The 19,496-nt window shown below is 32.7% G+C and overlaps 3 protein-coding genes across 8 annotated transcripts; 1 reads left to right on the top strand and 2 right to left on the bottom strand.

The window, feature by feature from the left end:
- Positions 1-1,063: 1,063 nt before the first annotated feature.
- On the bottom strand, positions 1,064-4,120 carry LOC107029376 (glutathione S-transferase PARB-like). The gene is made up of 3 exons (XM_015230775.2): positions 3,974-4,120; positions 3,318-3,366; positions 1,064-1,512 (listed from the first exon to the last, which is right to left on the bottom strand). The coding sequence occupies exons 1-3, from the start codon at positions 4,118-4,120 to the stop codon at positions 1,064-1,066; spliced, it is 645 nt and encodes a 214-aa protein (XP_015086261.1).
- Positions 1,422-10,362, bottom strand: LOC107029375. Of its 5 annotated transcripts, none has more exons than XR_003574520.1 (16): positions 10,232-10,362; positions 10,026-10,056; positions 9,857-9,918; positions 9,367-9,406; positions 9,207-9,256; positions 8,361-8,576; positions 8,102-8,255; positions 7,404-7,726; positions 7,162-7,287; positions 6,955-7,076; positions 6,743-6,834; positions 6,582-6,673; positions 5,237-5,370; positions 4,797-4,888; positions 3,318-3,366; positions 1,422-1,512 (listed from the first exon to the last, which is right to left on the bottom strand). XR_003574520.1 is itself a non-coding variant. In XM_027911891.1 (15 exons), exons 1-14 carry the CDS (start codon positions 10,271-10,273, stop codon positions 4,822-4,824), a joined length of 1,554 nt encoding a protein of 517 aa, XP_027767692.1. In that variant the 5' UTR covers positions 10,274-10,362; the 3' UTR covers positions 3,373-4,625; positions 4,797-4,821. The 5 variants fall into 5 exon arrangements, 3 of the variants coding, with proteins under 3 accessions (XP_027767692.1, XP_027767691.1, XP_015086260.1); XR_003574521.1 differs by having other exon boundaries at positions 8,361-8,579; positions 9,857-9,915; XM_027911891.1 differs by lacking the exons at positions 1,422-1,512; positions 3,318-3,366 and adding an exon at positions 3,373-4,625 and having other exon boundaries at positions 8,361-8,579.
- Positions 10,363-11,959: 1,597 nt separating this feature from the next.
- Positions 11,960-16,855, top strand: LOC107029703 (wee1-like protein kinase). 2 transcript variants are annotated; one of them, XM_015231144.2, is made up of 10 exons: positions 11,960-12,425; positions 12,839-12,899; positions 13,001-13,070; positions 13,525-13,779; positions 13,939-14,006; positions 14,090-14,199; positions 14,629-14,669; positions 14,762-14,910; positions 15,811-16,164; positions 16,436-16,855. In XM_015231144.2, the coding sequence occupies exons 1-10, from the start codon at positions 12,103-12,105 to the stop codon at positions 16,529-16,531; spliced, it is 1,527 nt and encodes a 508-aa protein (XP_015086630.1). In that variant the 5' UTR covers positions 11,960-12,102; the 3' UTR covers positions 16,532-16,855. The 2 variants fall into 2 exon arrangements, 1 of the variants encoding a protein (XP_015086630.1); XR_003580255.1 differs by lacking the exon at positions 16,436-16,855 and adding an exon at positions 15,135-15,280 and having other exon boundaries at positions 12,002-12,425; positions 15,811-15,947.
- The last annotated feature ends 2,641 nt before the right edge of the window (positions 16,856-19,496 follow it).

The raw sequence follows: 19,496 nt of genomic DNA, 5'->3' as shown, positions 1-19,496 counted from the left end.
CTCTCTCGTCGGAAAATTATATGGTTAAATTTTTATCAATAATAAAAAATCACTATTTTATCGTTGTAATTTTCTGTTGAAAAATATTTAGAACGTGATTCCATAGATATTTTGATTGATCTCAGTAAGAAAAGAAAAAAGTAGTAGTATTTCCGCACATAAAAAATAGGAAGTTTTTCAATATTTCAATGAGAATTTGTAACCCATCATGCATTTTTCTAATGAGTCGGTATGGTGAAAGAATTATATTTTGTAACACAAATTTCTCACCGATTTACGATAAATTATTTTGTTTTTATTCTCCCTGTAAAAATTCCATCTTCTGTGATGAGTGTTTGTGCAAAAATAATATAAGTTCGAAGCAATAAATTTGGATGATTTATTTGTCTAGTTGTTAACATATTGGATTCCAGATAACAAAGTTGGAGGAAAAGTACTTTTTAGTGGAACAAGAATATTATTTCCAATTGATGCTGTTGTGGATTAGATGCCACCAGATCTCAGATAAGAGCATAATCTCAAAAAACTATAATCCACTCCAACACCCCCTTCATGTTCGGGCTTGATTGAAATGTGAATCAAAAGTCCAAATGATAAAGTATTTGATTCTGATATCACGTAAAAATATGTTATTTTGAGCTAATTAAACCCCAAAATGTAGAAAGATTGTTCAAATCCGTATAAACAAACTACCAGTTCTTTCCTCAATCATTGCGGAACTATAACCTATTCTAACAGTTTGCCTATTTACATAAGAAAAGGGAAAGAGACGAGGTTGAGTCTAGAAACGCCAAATTATTATATGATTTTCAAGTAAGATACACCGACAGCATAAAAAATGTTATCACAGAAATATAGCGCGCAATTATTTTATAAATGACTTTAATATAGCATATATGTACATCAGTACAATTAGTAAAATCACATAGATATAGATCACTGTTTATTGTATTGCAAGACAACATCTTCAGACAAGAAACACAACATATTAAGACACAAATGCTTCTGAAAAAAAATATATATATGAATTATGATCATCCATTAACTCATGTTTTTTTTTTTTTCATTTTTGCATCTTCTCCAACCCCTTCACCCAAGCTGGCCTAGCCAATATATCAGCACACCATGCACTCACACGAGGGCGCGAATCAAACAGTGCCTTAGCTTTTGTATTCATCAGATGGTATATATTTGGTATATGATGCAAATCAACAAGTGTAAAGGAGTCGCCACCCAAGTATTTTGACTCTGTCAATCGAGTTTCGTAGATGTCAAGAACCTTAGACAATTGTTCTTCACTTTCCTTCACAATAACATCATCGGTACTGCCCATGCCAATCATTGGTTTTATGACTAGCTCCCATGTTAATTTTGAAGCTGGTGGTTCAAATTTTTGGCCTTCTACTTCCATCCACACTGACATAATGGCCATTTTCATTGGATCTTGGAGTATTAGTTGAATGCCATTGCTAGCATAAACATGAGCAATGTATTGAGTGATTGCCCTTGATTCTGCATTACAAGTGCACATATTATCATTCAAATTGATAAGTTTTAAAGAAAAGATCACTTATCAGCAACGGTAGAATCAAGAATTTATGTAAGGAATCTTTACATAATTAACTGTATGGATTCACTTGTTTACATTTCCCAACTGTTATACATAAATTATACATGTGTTGAACGATTGGGTGGTGACTACTTAAGTTAATTCTTCTTTATATATATATAAAAAGGATTCAAAAATATATATTAGGATGTCAAAGTTAAGATTGAACATATGAACCCCTTTATCACTAGTAAAATCTTCCTTTTATGTCAAGGGGGAAAAGGTTGGATATAACAGTTGGTCTTACTCTATTTGCATAAATATAATTATTCGGCGGAGGATTTAGTTGAACCCCTTCTGTTTTACTAGCTCTGGCCCAACTTTATTATAATATAAAAAAATTGGCATAATACATAAAAGTGTTCTTTAATTTGGACTCAGCTGACATGTGTACTCTCCAACTTTGGATGTACACAAGTAGCCACTTAAACTTGTATAAAGTTGAACAAACAGATACACATGTCCTACGCAGCAAAATACACTTAGGGCACCACGTAAGACTGCAAATTGTCATGTATGACATGTGTGTCTACTTATTCAATTATATATATACAAGTTTAAGTGTCTTACTTTTGCAAATTTCAAATTAGAGAGCATATAAGCCAGATAAGGCCAAAGTAAAAGGCATTTTTATATATTATGCTAAAAAAATTATATTACAGGCATTAATAATTACTAGTAAACTAGTAAGTATAATGAGTAACCTACTATAACATGATAGATTACATCGATAGTATAAAAATTATTTATAATGTCTATGTATAGATAACTTAAATCTTTTCATATATATAAATCATATCATATATATATATATATATATATATATATATATATATATGTATATAAAAGAAAACCTTAGGTCCGTCTACGTGGCGCTCCCACAAACAAGAATTCCCTTTTAAATTTATTTATTCCTAAAACTAGCCTTCCCCTTTCACGAAAAGTTGAGACTCTTATGAAGAGTTGCAACTTTTGTGTAAAATTGCGACTTTTATTAAAAGTTGTGACTTTTATGAAGAGTTGCGACTTTACTTTTATGAAAGGTTGTGACTTTTACGAAGAGTTGTAACTTTTCCAAATAGTTGTAACCTTTCCAATAAAGCACAATAAACATTTCTGCAGGCCACTCTTTGTTGTCTATAAATAGAGGAATTTTCTCTTATTTTAAAACAACGAAAATTCTAAACCTTTCTTCTTCTTTCCTTCTTCTTTTTCACAACTAAATATTTGTGTACTTAGTTCCTGTTGAGTGACTCACTGACATCATTGCTTATGTTACAGATATTGGTATGTATTTCTACAGTCATTAATTTCTACCTACGTCATTAAGGATAAATGATAAGATAAGTTACCTTTATCAACTAAATATTTGTGTACTTTGTTCGTGTTGAGTGGCTCACTGACACCATTGCTTATGTTACAGATCTTGGTATGTATTTTTGAAATCATCAATTTATACTTATGTTATTAAGGATAAATGATAAGATAAGTTACACTTATCTCAAGAAAAATGATAAGATGTAATAAGTTTCATCTCTCTTTACATTATTAATGTTTGTTATCGCGTAATCTTATATATAAGATAATATAGTGTTTTAGTTTTAATGACTGATAGATTTAAATTATTATTTTATAAACTTTGTAACATCAAATCCCCGCGCAAAGCGCAGGTAAATTTACTAGTTGTAAGAATAGCTAAAGACTTTACCAAAGAGCTTCAAGACCCCATCTTCAAATGCTGGTACTTGAGCAAAAGGCTGCACCCATTGAGAAATGTCATTTTAATATATGATATGAATTCATGATCTCAAATTACAATATGAAAAAAAAATTGGATTAATAAGAAGTATAAGTCAACTGATTTAAGTATTTTTGACACGGAATATAAATTTATGTGTAAAAATCACTACCAAATAGATTTATAGTTTGTATAGCCAAACTTTTAGAAATTATTAATTTTAAAAAGTATTGTATTTGGTAAAAGTGTTACTCGAAAAAGTATTTTGGATGATGACAATTAGAATTTGCCATCAATTTGGAAAATGTTTTGTCACCACAACAATTTGTGTTTGACCAAAGTTTCAAAAGTGTTTTTAGAAAAAAACAATATTTTTTTCAGTTTTTGCTATTACTAAAAAACACTAAAACACCTCAAATTTCTAAAATAAACATTTTTAAAAAAATGAATACTTTTAGCTTCTCCAAAACTTGATCAAACATGCTAATAATGTACTTCAACCTTTCCATTTATGTAGCACCATTTGACTTGACACGATGTTTAAGAAAAAAATACTTTTGGATTTTATGATCTAAAACAATTCTTAAATATTTATGTTGTTATACAAAGTAATTAATTATGCTTACATTGAGTGAAAGGAAAGGGTGCCTCTTGTGTTCTTCTTTGGCCATATCAACAAAGACAAACTCAAAATCCAAATCCTTCTCAATAAGGCAAGAAATAACTCTCATGGTTGCAGTTGACAAGGGGATACCATGGACTTTTATTGCCATTATTTCAAGAATAATAAATTAGGATTATGATAGATTGCTCCAAGTTGATGAAATGAAGTTATATGGAGGGGTATATGTAGGGTAAAAATTTCTTGATTTCATTCTTAAAAAAATCAATATATCCAAAAAGTCTTGGATCCTAAGCAAACCTTTTTTAAATGCTTTAAGATTAGAGGCTAAGTAATACCATGATTATAAGATGGAGAAAGAACAATTTACTAATCTAATTAGGTAACTAATGACCTCACAACTATCCTTATATGTTGACTAAACCAATTTGTTAAGTGCATTTTAAAGTTGAACAAACAGGCTGGATAGTACAGATTGACTACTTCAAACTATGGGAGGTGTAAACTTCAACACTCAGAATTATTTTTATTTTTTCTGTAAAAATTACATAAATCCTACGGTGTTTAGAGTTAATTACATTCCATATCTATTCTTTCCTAAATATAAAAATTCCTTTATAGGATCTTGGATACATCATGGGGATGTACCAGGAAACCTGCAGATGCATACCAATTTGTTTTAAGGCATTCATACATTTTGCAGTAGTCATGAGTAATATTTATGGCGAAAATGGATAAATTAGACTTCTATATTTTTATCTATTTAGAAAATATAGGGCAAGTGCAAAGTACAACAATAGAGTTATCTCAAGGAACCTTGCTATTACCTTGGTATAAAATGTGATCCAAAGACTAAATCTGAGAGAAATATGCACACAAAATGATGGCCTCGTCTTTCTCGTTCACATGTACCTCCTTCCTGTACCAGAAAAAGTCAGTCTGTTAAAGAATCACTTAGTATTTGTTAAGCAATACAAGAAAGTTTAGTAAAAGGTACAGCTAATAATTTACAAGGACAGAATCAGAACTTTCCTCCATGCTATGAGGGGCTAAAATCAACCTAGCTTTGTCTTCTTGTTTTTAGAAAATTTAATGATTAGAGTTACTCCACTTCTACCAAAAAGGTGTTCTAGGTATTTCAATCACAATAGTTTAGGTTGGATGCCAAGAGCCATCTTACTCAAACGGATACCGAGAAAAGAGTATTATTCCAAACAAACAAAAACAACAAATATTGAAAAAAAGAAAATATTTGAGCTGCTCCTACCAAGGTTGATGTATGCGGATAACATTCCCTATTGTAAGTTCGACATCTTTACAAATTCTTGAGTTAAAAATGATAATAAACTTCCTTCTGCCAGTACCCTTCCTTTCTCGAGGATTGCTCAGGCACTCAGAACCCTGCAAAGAAAAATAAAATTGACAATCGCATTCACCCAACACCACAGATCTATTCTGTTTGGTAAATGAAACCATCAACACCAGTAAGAGTAGGAATAAACAGTTGATAAATGTCAAGACCCCAACTTTCATTCTTAAAATTCCCATATGACGGAATGACTAGCCAGATGGTATGAAACTTCTTTTTTTTCCTTCTAGACCTATGTGCTTGGGGAATGAGTACTGATTAGTGTTTTGTCGAGATCACTTTTTTCCCTCCTTCTGTATTTAAACAAAAGCAGATAAAACCTAAATATATATTAATTTATTTAATCTTGCATTAGATAATCCTCCAGTACAAACTACGTATATAGATCGTAAGTGACAGCGAACGTCCTTGGTTAGACATTTGGATCATGGGCATATTCTGACCCTAAATTTGCAAGCTTCTTTGTGAATTAAGAAATAATATTGATCCAGACGAGGTAAAGAAGAAACCAAGAAGTGGTTTAAGCACAAAGGATGAAAAATATTGATCTAAAACAAAAGAAGAAAGAAATCATAGAACAAATGTAACGTCTCCATGGTCCCTCAATTATCTGAAGCTCCTAAGAGTCAAGTCGTTGATACTACAAGGAATACATTTCTGAAAAAGTTTATACAGATCACAGTAAATGCCATATTATTAAACGACTGCAATTATCGGGGAAAAAAGTGAAATATGCAATTATTGAACATTGTGATGAATATAATTTTGGGAGTTCCTTACTGATTACACATTTCAAAAAAAAAAAAAACTAACTACCACATTGTTTGTTTAATTTGCAGGGCTTATTTCTTACAGTGCTTCGGACGGAAATGGTGTATAGTAAGTTAAGAAACTAAGACACTTCACCCAAAAGCTACCAACTATAATGGAAAGTAAAAGTTCTTTACCCGCAGTATCCACGGTCCTAGGTCACCCTACCCGACTTTTTGTGCCATGCAGCAACATGCTGAATTTCTAAAAGTTGTCCATTTATGAGAATGGTAAATGTTCCAGGCACCAAGTAAAAATTGGCTATCATCAAAACAAGTACTGGGAATTTCTACTTAAGAAACTAGTGAGAGCAAGAAAAGCACGCTAAGGACCTTCAAAAAGTTGAAAGCAACGTTGTATCCTCAATAAAGTAGACATACTCATACTTTTAACCTTTTCTGTTTAGCAAATGTACAATAGTTAGTTCAAGTACCTCTTCATCTCCATGTAAAGCACAAAAACAAACAGTCAGCTTGGCCTCCAAAGAACTTGACAAAATTCTCACATCAATGAAGCTTTCTGCACCTGAATTAACAGCAGAGGAGAAGGTCAGGAACAAGCAAGAGACAGGAGATACACAGTTTGGCCTTTTACCACTTGTAGCAGCATGTGTTTGTGACTTCTCCAAAAAATATGTATCTTTGTCCTTTTCACATTGCATCACGTGCTGCAACCTTCCAGATAACCTGCATGACTTATCAATACAAGTAAGAAAAGATAAAATTTGAAGAATATTTTTCTGTTTCTGTTCATAGAAAACATGCAGAATATGCTCATAACTGATACATTCTAGTTCCATAACTCACCCGAATTGCTTAGGCCTTGCAATACATAGCCTCTCATTTGTGGATACAGCTCCTAACGCTAGATGAAATTGGTCAGCCATGGTCCTCTGAGGTATAGCAGACTTCAGAATCTGGGGAACTTCCTGAAACAAAAAGAAAGGAATTGAGAGAACTACATATGGCAATTGATCGTGATGATTAAGCAGTAAAAGATTAACTACATATTACATCCTCATCACTAGATGGATCACTATCTAGTTCCTCAGGTTGATCGCCATTGCTCATGTTTCTGTCACCAAGCAGCAACAAGTTTCTCTTCCGTAAGAACCGTGATCCAGGTCTTTTTGTTTGCAGCTGTTGGATAAGCATGATTCTTACATTCAAAAACATAATTGAAATAGTAAAAATGGTAATACGGAAGCGCTGCTGAGATCTTTAAGAAAAGAGATCTGGAGAAGAAGAAAGCAAACCATTTTAGGATTGCCTCGTGAGGAACTTGTATGCTGAAAGTGATCCAGAACCTCAGCCATGGAATGCTCATTTGGATCATGTACAACTGCTACTTCAGATGAGACCAAATTCTCCTCGAACTGTTGTACTTCATTTCCACCATAATTCTCCAATAAGTCATCCAGTGACTCTATATTTTTTCTTTGCATGTCTAATTCTGCATTTAGTGGAAGCACAGATAAGGGCATGCAGGCTTCACAACTATCATGGACAACCAAAGCATAGTCTTTCTTCTGTGGCCGGGATTGGAACAAAAGTTTGGCCTTAGATTTGCCCGGGCTTCCTGCAGTTGATATCAAAAGTCATTCAAAAGTTTACAGCTTGAAAACTCAATCACAGATCTCAAGTAAAAAAAAAGAGCCATCATAGATGTCAGACTCGAGGATTCAGTATTGAGATGCATCCATTTCTTTTCTATTTTACTTGGAGTTCACTTGTTCCTGAGAAACACCACAATTACACATGTTATGCTGGGGTAGGGGGGGGGGGATTACATTGTTATGCTAGTCAGTAACAGCTTAGCCCAAGACAACTTAACCAACTATGATGAACAATGCTTGATTAAGATCATTCTTCTCGTTGGGGGAGTTGAAGACATCTTTAGCATCAAGATAAAGAATGCAAAATAGGGAAATGAAGTCAACAGAAATACTAATACCTTTAGATGATCTGTTTAATTTTGATGAGGCCCCGTATACCGATGAACACCCAACATCTTTATTGAAGAAAGCTCCTGATTTGCAATCTGCACTTACTTTAAGCATTGTACTTTTACCATCTCTTTTGAATTTTCCATCAGTAGAAGGCCTCATCTGCCAGATTTTTAACCTCCAAATATCCACTTAGTATAGGTTGGACAAAATATTTACTATTCAAGTTTTAGTGATATCGATCTACATAGAGATCAGCAGTCATACCTCATCATCAGACATAATTTCCTCTTCTGAATTACAAGTGGATGTAATTCTAGTTACGTGACAAAATTCATCATCTAAGGAGCAGGACAACGCCTTCCAATGATCATTTTTGTTGATGAAGCTACCATCCTGATCATTTTTGTTGATCAGGCTACCATCCTGACTCTTAAACAAAGGAACTTCAACGTCATCTTCTTCGCATAAACCTGTCCGCCTCTGCTGACAAAAATGCAAACGCAACTGTAAGAGGAAGTTGTCATCTGAACTTTTTCCTGCTTATCATTTTTGTCTATGTCCACTTAGTAATAGATCACTTTTGTATATGGGGTACACATAATGTTAATACAGGCCTCCCCCATCAATTAATAAGATATGTGTTGCGTATCTGAACAAAGTTCCACGTTGGTATTTTTTTTTCTTTTTTCTGATAAGGTAGTCACACATTGGTAGCTGAAAGGAAAAAGAAGCTACATAAAAGGTATAGCGATGGATACTCTTAATGTTTGAGCCCTTATTGGGAAAACCGTGCGACTTTGGCCAAAAGCGGACGATATTACACCATGCTAAGAGTATCTCCAGGTTATTTTACCCCAACATGTTGTTCCTTAAACTGAACGATTCAAAAGAAACGGGAGAAGTGGAGAGCAACTTTTTCTTGAAATCCCCATTAAAAAGTCAATTTCCATGTTGAATCCACCATGACCCATTAAAGTCAACTAGGAACTATTTGAGACATTTAACCCAAAAAAAAAACAGAGAGGAAAAGACGAGGACCAAAGGAACAATAGAAAGAAGGAATGAAGGTAGGTCATATGACAAAAAAAGGAGGTGAATTCAAACCCGTACCAGCTGATCAGAGTTCACTGTATCGGTTGAATGATGAAGTCTTTTGACATCTGCAGAAGATTAACATGGATAACTTCCCAAATGTCCTTGTCTTTTTGAATATTTTGCAGGGGGGTGCTGATGAATGAAAAATCAAGTGGAGAAGTTTCATTGGAAATACCTGTGAGCAGTTCAAGCTGGGAAAGGACTCCTAAACCTCCCTGACAAACAAGAAACATCCAAGTCTTGGGCATTATAAAGTATTCATCAGCAAATTCATATACAAAATAAGGGGTTCACTGATAACTAGAAAATTTGTGCAGTGAACATGCCTGCATTGTGAATAAACACTAAACACTCAATCTCACAACTATAATTTAATTGCTAACGATCAAAGCCAAAACATAAACCTTAACCCTCCAAACCACTTTGAGATTTGTTTTTCTACGACTAGTAAGCAAGACAATTATGTGATAACATTTTAACAATCAATCAGCCAATATAGTTGGGATTGGCTATACGACTCCTCTATATCCATTCTGCTAATAGTAAACAAATTTTGTCTTAGACTAAAAATAAAGTAACAGCTTACCTAGAACATTATAGAAGGCAGCTGACGTTTTAACTCGAGGAATTTCAAAATGTAAGCAAGAAAATTAACTAGGCATTACCTTGTTTTCTAAGGAACAATTGTCATTTGTCATCCATTCGTCATGGTCCATATCTTCCACTTCTAACAATAACAATTTAAAACAAAGCAAAGCAGATTCAATTAAAACAAACAAACAAACAGACCTAGGTTATTACTGTGAAGCTTTCTTTCAAGGAGAAGAAAGGTACCGGAAAAACTCTGGTTCGAATCTTCCTTTTCCTGCATTATAATTGAGGAAATCAAGTTCAATTTTACAGAAAACATCGAAATTCATTCAAAATCAACACAAAAAATCGTCTGAACAATTGCAGGTAACCTAAAACTACAATACTGATGAGATAATCTCCGATTTTTGAGCTAAATGATGAAAATTGTTAGGAAAATCTCGAAATACCTGAAGAAATACTCTACTAGCAGCTGAACCTTTCTCTTCCATAGCTGGTAACAAGCAGAGACGCAATTTTGCGGAGCTAATTGGGGCAACAGTGGCGGGAAGTTTAGAGTGAGGAGTGGAGTTGAACTGTATATATACTGATACTACTACTGTAATTTACATTTTTCTTTTTTTAGTTAAATAAAGCGAGTAGTGAAAAAATTATTATCTATAACGTCTGAAAAATATTTTATTTTTTATCAAAATTATTGTTACAATATCAAATTTTTATTCCTGTACTTCCCTAATATAATCAAATCAAACACTTTAATTATCCTACATAACATAAACACTTCCTATGATATTTTCTTCTTAAATTAGTCTTTTAAACAGCACCATCAAAACAAACCATAGGTAGAGTAACGAATTTCTCAAATATAAACATACTTAAAATTTTAAATTATCCAATAAAACATAAATATTTCCTATGAAAAATATAATATTTTCTTCTTCAATTAGTTTTTCAAACAGCACCATCTAAACATATTTAAAATTTTCAATTTTTGAACATTTAAATATGAGATTAAGAACTAAACTTTTCAAGTATGTAACAATGCAATAATCTCGATTTACATTCAACTGAGGTTAGAATTAGATGATTATGCAAAATTTTAATTTTTGAACTCAATAAAGTATTCAACATTTTTACATCAAAATGGTGATATTCAAATTTTTCTAAAAACCTAATCCTCCCTCACTTTTTGTTATATATATATAGAGAGAGAAATTGCGTTTGCGTTCTAATGATGGTGTAAAAAGGTTCTGTTTTAAATGTGAGCTTATTTGAAGTATTTTTTTTATTCATATTCAAGTAATGTTTTATTGAATAACATTATACTTATTCAATAGAGTTTGTGAATAGTTAACAAGATAAATAATATTTAGATAACACAAAATTATATCAATTCAAATTACATGAACAGAATGAACAAGAACCAAGTCTTACCAATAGGATAGATTTCAAGTTAATCACAACATATAATGTAAATGATTACAAGTTTTGATAATCTACTTGAATATAAAGGCAACTCAATAATATGCATTATAAAACATTACAAGTATATTTTGATAATCTAACATGACTTCGAGCAATGCAGAAAAAAATATGTTATAAACATTTACAAGACTTGAAAATTCGACATATCTTGTGAACAATAATCTTCTCAATTCAACCAAACTTCAAGGTAATACAATAACGAATCGACCAAATGAGCAGCAAAGACAAACAAAAAAGCACTCAAGAAAATCTTGTCAGTTTGATAAAACTTCTTGATAATTCATCAACACATCAACCAAATAAGCAGTGTGAACAAAAGTTAAAGAGCACAACTTTAACATTTCATTTGGTTGTGAACAAGTTATCCCCGGTTAGCTATCTTGGGATAACTTATCCCATCGTGTACGTAGAATAACTTATCTATTACTATGATATGAATGGTGGGATAAGTTATCTCAAATATGACAACCAAACAAGTTACAAAATTTTATCCTATCACATTCTTTTATTTTTATCCCTCACATCAAACGACAACTAAAATTAAAGATCACCCCGAAATAAGGACAATTTGTGCAAAAACTTGAAATCAAGACAAGGTGTAGTGGGTACTGGGCCCCAAGCGAAGCTTTGGGCCTAAAAGTTGCTTTACTGGCCCATGAAAAAAGCTTACACAGCACGCCTGCCTCCGACAGAAAATATAATATGAGCCCAAGTATATAAACCCGCTCAAATTTGAAATCTCCCCAAATCCCCATTTCTGACACCATTACAGAGGTGAAGCACCGAGCACGAACTCTCTTTAGATTCTCTCTACAAGAAGCTCCATTTCCAGCTGATGGAGAGGAAAACTCCAAATAGAACAAGGAGGAAGCAGAGAAGCAACCAAAAAAGCAAGAAGAGGATGAACAAGGGTTCACTGTCTAGGCATTTCACTCTTGGGATTGCAAAACCTCCGCTTCCTAATCAACAGCTGCTTCATTCCTCACTTTCTAATGTTACTTTACCGAATCCTTCTAGATTCCAGAAACTTCTGGATTCTGATGACCTTCCGCCAGCTCAATCTCAGTTCTCTTCAGTTTTGCCGTTGAATCTCGATGCTGATGCTGATGTTGCCGATGTTGCTGAAAAGGACTTCATTCTCAGTCAAGATTTCTTCTGGTAAATCTTTTTTCCCTTTTTTTTTCGATTAGAAAGATATGGGTTTGAATGGAATAAGATGTAGAGTAGCCACTGAGATTTGAACTGGTTCCGATTGTGCCCTTTTTGGTCCCTTGATGTTCCATATGGGACCGGGGACTGATTAAGGTGTAATAAGTTGATTGCTTACTGTTCAATTTTACATTGGTTAGGTTTTGATTTTTAAACTTTTACCCCCAATTCCTGATCGTATCTTGGTATTGGTGGATCTTAGTAGCTTAGTTGGTTGACTAACTTAACTTGCACCTTGTTGGTAAGGGTTTGATTCCCAACTTGTAATCTCCTCCCCCGATTTTTAAATATAAAAGATCATATCTTCACATTGTATCCCCTCTAGTTTGTTTTCTGCTTATAAATAATTTTTTGGAATGCAGTACCCCGGATTATCTAACGCCAGATGCACCTGCAATTTGTAATGGGCTTGATGGTGATAAGGTAATTTCTTTACCAGAGTGTTAAAAATTGTGACTTTTTTTCTCTATGACAGGCTGTAGTTTCAGTATGTCATACTGTGCGTTTCCCTCTATTTCTTTTAGGATGATTATACTCCTTGTCCCAAATCACCCGAGAAGCTTCTAAGTGTATCAAGAAAGAGGCCGCGACTAGGTATGGAATATTTTGTACTTTGGTGTCCATTTAACTTCATTTTTCATTTGTGGAATCGTTACTGGCTCTGTCAAGTTTTTAACTTTTATCATGCAAATTCTCTTCTTTCTTTTCTTATATTTGTTCTACTATTGAGGCATGACAAAGGCGTCGAGTAAGGTAAGGGGACAAACTAATAGCACATTCGGATATTGAAGAAAATTAGAACAGAATAATCTTTGAAAGTTTAAGAAACTATAATGTGTATGAATATCCCTTGCATTTTCAAGCTTCTATTTTTAGCCGTTCTTTTTGTTACTGTCGGACACCTTTGTATCTGGAGATCTCTTTCTCTCTCTCTCTCCACTTTAGCATGTTTTGAAGTTTGTTGTTTGCACAATTATCTTCCATAATTAATCGTAAAGTTGTAAATTAACTTTCTTATGTGGTCCTTTCATGATGCCCATCTTTACAGTGTCGGTAAGGCCTTTTAGTTCCGATTTATCTGGACAGCAGCAGCCAGTAGATATTCCTACAGATACTTTTGGGACAGACGAAATGAAATCAGAAAAGATAAGTGAGTCAGAAAAGGGTCCCAGTTATGTGTCACAATCTGCTATTGCTTTAAGATATCGAGTCATGCCTCCTCCGTGCATTAGAAACCCTTATCTCGGGGATGCTTCAGAGGTAGATGCTGATCCTTTTGGTAACAGGAGATCCAAGTACCCAGGTACTGGTCAGTGAGTTTGAATAATTGGTGGATTCTATTTTCTTTGGAACAGTTTAGTACTTCAAAAGAAAATTAGAGTGTGATCACTTGTTCTTCATGGCAGAATTATTGTGTTGTTTTCTGTTAAATTCCTAATGTTACTCTTTCTTTGATCTGTAGGTTTTAACCCTGCAATTTCTGGTAATGATGGTCTGTCACGGTACCGTACTGATTTCCACGAAATTGAGGTATGTTTTGATGCGTGTATTCTTGACTCCTACTAATACTTAAATTTTATTCTGGACCTATCTAAGACCCTTCATTCTTTCAGCAAATCGGTAGTGGGAACTTTAGCCGTGTTTTCAAAGTCTTTAAGAGAATCGATGGATGTATGTATGCAGTGAAACATAGCACTAAACAGTTACATCAAGACACAGATAGGTGATATATCCTTTCTTTCAACACTCTGGCCTTTATGATATGACATTACAGAGTGTGCATATTTTTCTTGACATATCATATAACTAAAAGAAACATTTCCTTAGTTATTTTCTGATATCCTGTTGGCCATATAATTGGTAGCATCTAATAGCAGTGGAAGTTTGGGGTGAGGCTAGAGTGGTATTGCTATGGGGTTTGCATAATATACAAATTAAGAATGCAATAGGAAATGTTCTACATCTATAATTTATGTGTACTGTTTCTTACATTTGGCATATTGTGTTTTCTCCAAGATAAAAATTTTCAATAGATTTGAGCACGTATTTTTGGAAAATGTCTTCATAAGGTGAATCTTATGTGATGCCAAGCATGCTGTTTATATTCAATATAGTTCAGTCATATTTATGCATTTAAATTGTGTTCTTCCAGGAGACAGGCTTTGATGGAAGTGCAAGCATTGGCTGCTTTAGGTAGCATGCTGATCTACTTCCTTTGCTGATATTATTATTTGAACTACCCCAGAGATTATTGTTTCAACATGTTTTGTTATTTATACTTACAGGACCTCATGAGAACGTAGTTGGCTATTATTCATCTTGGTTTGAAAATGAACACCTCTACATCCAAATGGAGCTCTGTGACCACAGCTTATCCAATAAAAAATATTCTAAACTATTTTCGGAGGTAGAAGTTTTGGAAGCAATGTATCAGGTGCGGCTCTTGTTGGAATCTTTAAGAGCTACTTTGTGTCATGTACTGAGTATGACTGTCTTATAAGTCTGAAATAAAGTTAGAAGGAAGATATATATCTTGCAAACCAATTATAATTCATCGACCAAAGAGATAATTTTTTACTATATACATAACCAATGAGCATATCATCAATCATGAAACTTCAACTGCTAAAATAACTGTGATTTCTATCTGTTATTTAGGGAAAGCAACTGTAGCAAAGTCAGAACCTAATCCACCCTCCTAATACTTGCAACATGGAGCACACAACATGCAACACTTCATAATGTTTTAAGGTTTTCATGGAAATACAATATTCAGATCTAGTTCCATTTTGTTATTTACATTGGTAGGTTGTACTTTTGTAACTTGATTCTCATTCAAATGCATATAATATTACTCAAAAATCCTTCATTGAGTTGGTGCTTGTTGCTTTTACACGAGAAAAGAGGATCAGACTATAGGCTGTATAAAAAAAGAAAAAGAGAGGATCAGCTTTATATCTGTTATAGAAGCTGATACCATTGACTGTATATGTGATCCAAATAACCCTCTTTGAGGTCGTAGGGGAGCTGTTTTATATCATGTATTTTAGGATTTATTACTCTCCTCTAGCTTGAGATATGACTGGAACTGGTTTTCAATTTTGAGAGGCCGAAGACCTGTATAGTAAACTATTTTGAGCTTTTAGTCGTGATCTTCTTCAAAATGCTTAAGAGTTCACCCTTTGTCTACTAACTTCATTTGCTTTTGACTTCCCTTTGCTTGTTTTTGTTCGTGTATCTGGGTATTTTATTTGTGGGGTGGGAAGGCTGAGGAAAAATGGTTGTTCAAATTGAGGTCAAAATATTGATACTTGAAATGCTTTCTGATATGCAGGTAGCCAAGGCATTGCAGTTTATACATCAGAGAGGGGTCGCTCATTTAGATGTAAAGCCAGATAATATTTATGTGAAAAATGGTGTATATAAGCTTGGTGATTTTGGATGTGCAACTCTTCTTGATAAGAGCCAGCCAATTGAAGAGGGTGATGCACGTTATATGCCCCAAGAAATACTTAATGAGAACTATGATCATCTTGACAAAGTTGACATATTCTCCTTGGGCGCTGCAATATATGAACTTATTAGAGGGTCTTCACTGCCAGAATCAGGGCCTCATTTTCTAAACCTCAGGGAGGGGAAATTGCCTCTTCTTCCGGGTCACTCCTTGCAATTTCAGAATCTACTCAAGGTACTAACTTCTTCCCTTTTACTATGTTAAAAAGTCCGTGGATTTGTATTTTCCTTTATGCTTCGTGTTCATATGCCTTGATCATCTATCATCTTGTACAACCAGCACGCTATCTGAAGCACAATATTCCATATATTTTAATCCGAGTATATCTAAACTGTAGTTAGATGATATATTTCGTTTGTCTGTGGCCATGTATGATAACGCTAATCCATAGTCATCTGTAGAGGCAAATGCTAATTCTCTATGTCCAAATTGTAAATGTTCTCAGGCAATGATGGACCCAGATCCAACACGCCGTCCTTCTGCAAAAGGCCTTGTGGATAATCCAATCTTTGAAAGATGGCAAAGAAATGCTAACAAGTAGATATCCATGTAAATCACTGTTTTCTCGGATTTGTCGATTGCTACTTTTGCCAAAGATCCAGAATTCAAAGCTGCAGTATTCATGCAGCATTCTGGTGTTGACCTATAGCCATTTCTGTTAATAGAGATAAAGCTTCATGCACCAAATTTTCCCATTTTGATGGTGCTACTTTTGCCAAATGTTATATCAAGAGGTAATGTTGTATCCTAATTGACCTGCAAACTGTGGTTTGTATGTCAAAATATAGTATTTGGTGGCTTTTAAGCTGATTAATTCAGTATTGGTTTTTGGTTTTGGCAACTCAGATTTGTATTAATCACCAGTAAAATAATTACATAACCATGGCAAGTTTAGACTCACTTGCTATTTCTCAAGATGGAAAATACTACAAAACTCAACAGGAAATTACAGTTTCACATTTAAAATCGCTGTGAAACTCATTAATTTATCTCATATTTATCTAAAAATTATCTAATAAATTTGTTTATATAATCATATTATATATTTTTAGACATGTGATATCATACAGCGACGTCAAATCATAAAATGAAATCGGACATGCAATTTCATATCACATGAATTTTTCAAAAATCGTGATTTTGAGATTATTTAAATACATTTGAGTTTGTTTGATATTGATGTTAAAAACAACTTATTTTTAGAAGTACTTTTCAAAAATGCCTTTTTAGAAAAGTGCTTTAGAAAAAAAGCAAGTGTTTGGCTAATTCATTTGAAAAAAAGAGCAAATTGTGTATGACTAAATATCTTTTTTTCAGAAATGCTTTTAATAGTCAAATTACCAAAAAAAAAAAGGACAACTATTGATGTACTTCTAGTATTAAAATTTATTTGATAGAGAAACTACTTTAAATAGGGAAAGTTATAATCACTTAAAAATAATTAATTACTCTCCATAGCTACAATTTGATAATTACAAATTGGAATTGCTACATGTTACATAGAGGAGAGAGGCGAGCGAGACTGGGAGAGAGAGGAGAGAGGTGAGAGAAAGGGGGAAAAGAGTGGGAGAAAGCTGAATTGTATAAGTATATTGGTTAGATAATTGTATATTATACATATGTATTTGTATATATGGAAAGAGAGCTTGAGAGAGGAAGGAGAGAGGCGAGCGAGACTGGGAGAGGGAGGAGAGAGGGAAAAGAGTGGAAGAGAGGTGAATTGTATATGTATATAATTGTGTACATATGCATTTTTTTTATATGGCAAGCGAGATTAGGAGAGGGAGGAGAGAGGTGAGCGAGATTGAGAGAGGAGGAGAGGTGTGAGTGAAGAGGGCAGAGAGTGGGAGAGAGGTAAATTGTATATGTATATATGTTAAATAATTGTATATTATATATATGTATTTGTATATCTTGGCGAATTATATATATACAAACTTGACTAATTAAACGAAGGAAAACTTATATAAATGTGCTACAATAAAAAAATATTAACCATTTATAGCAATAACATTTTTTCACTTGATCACTTTTAATTAATTTATAATTCAAGTTTAATACATTTTACAAAGAACAAGTTATTATTCACATATAATACAAGTTTTAATGATGGATAATACATTTATCACACATTTTAATACACTTATAATACAATGTGACTATTTTTTAACAAACAAACACAATATATTTGAAAAACAATTATAATTCAAATATATTGCATAAATAATTACTTTTAATACATATTACAAATTTATCATAGTATTGCTATAAATGATAATAAACAAAAAATATCGCTAAAATCAGTAATTATTTTTTAAAATATATTAATTCATGTAATTTTTTCTTATACGAACTCGAAGTCAGCCCACGTAATTAATGTATGTTAGTCGCGGGTGGTAATTATAGTAAACTATAGCTATGATGAGTAATTAAATAGTATAAGTTTGCTTAGCCACATAATTTACCCTTTTAAATATCTACTATAAAATATTAATTTTTATTTTTAAAATTAAAATTTATATATATTTGAATTTTCAATCAACATTATACCTTTTTGGGAGGCTGAACTCTTTAATTGTTATTATTTTTCTTTTTTCTAAATTGTAAAAGTATTGTTGTTACATTATATCAAATGCTACAAAATAATACTCAAAATAATATATTAATTATAAAATAATAATGAATTATAAGATTTATTATATAAAAATAAAATAAAATTCTCAAATGAAATTTGACCAAATTTATGTAATATTTTTTATTTAATTAATAAGAAATATATTGGTAACTATGTAAATATGAAAAGAATATTTTTCTTGAATTTTTTTTTTGAAATTTTTAGCTTCTTCCCAACAACAGAAAAACTGTTTCTACTTTCATTAAAAGCACTCTTATTGATTTACGAAACACTTAATTTTTCAACAGAAGTGTTTTCTCTCTCAAAATAAGTGCTTTTGGCCTCCCGACATGTCAAAGACGCTCTTATATCTAACAACCATTTATTTTATATAAAAATAAAATTAATAGTTCATATCATTACTTCTCAAACCATTGATATCTCATATAACAATTAAAGAATTTATTATTACGTTCAATCAATTTTTACTTTACCATTTATATTCATCAATTTCATTATTTTTGTCAAATTTGTACAAACCAAATTGACCAACAAATGACTCAACGTAACAACGTTAGTTTGCATTCTCAATCATATCATCGAGAAATGCAAGTTCAACGAGAGAAGATAATTTGTACTATGGGAGGATTATTAAAGATCAGTACACTACAATTTATGTTCAATCTTATTTTTTATTGAACTAAAGTTTGATTAATAAATGTTGTATTTTTTTACAATAGCTTTATGATAGCGTAATATGCAATTTTATAAACTATTGATTATTTTAATAAGATTATATAAAGAACTAGGATATTTTTCATAGTTTTACCATTTATGAATTTTTTATATTGGCGAAAAAAACATAATATTTCGCTACTCTCATGAACTTTAC

This window comes from Solanum pennellii, chromosome 9 (genome assembly GCF_001406875.1).
Source record: "Solanum pennellii chromosome 9, SPENNV200".
NCBI classification, from domain to species: Eukaryota; Viridiplantae; Streptophyta; class Magnoliopsida; order Solanales; family Solanaceae; genus Solanum; species Solanum pennellii.
The sequence above is the reverse complement of the archived record's forward strand: the minus strand, read 5'-3'. Positions and strand labels throughout refer to the sequence as shown.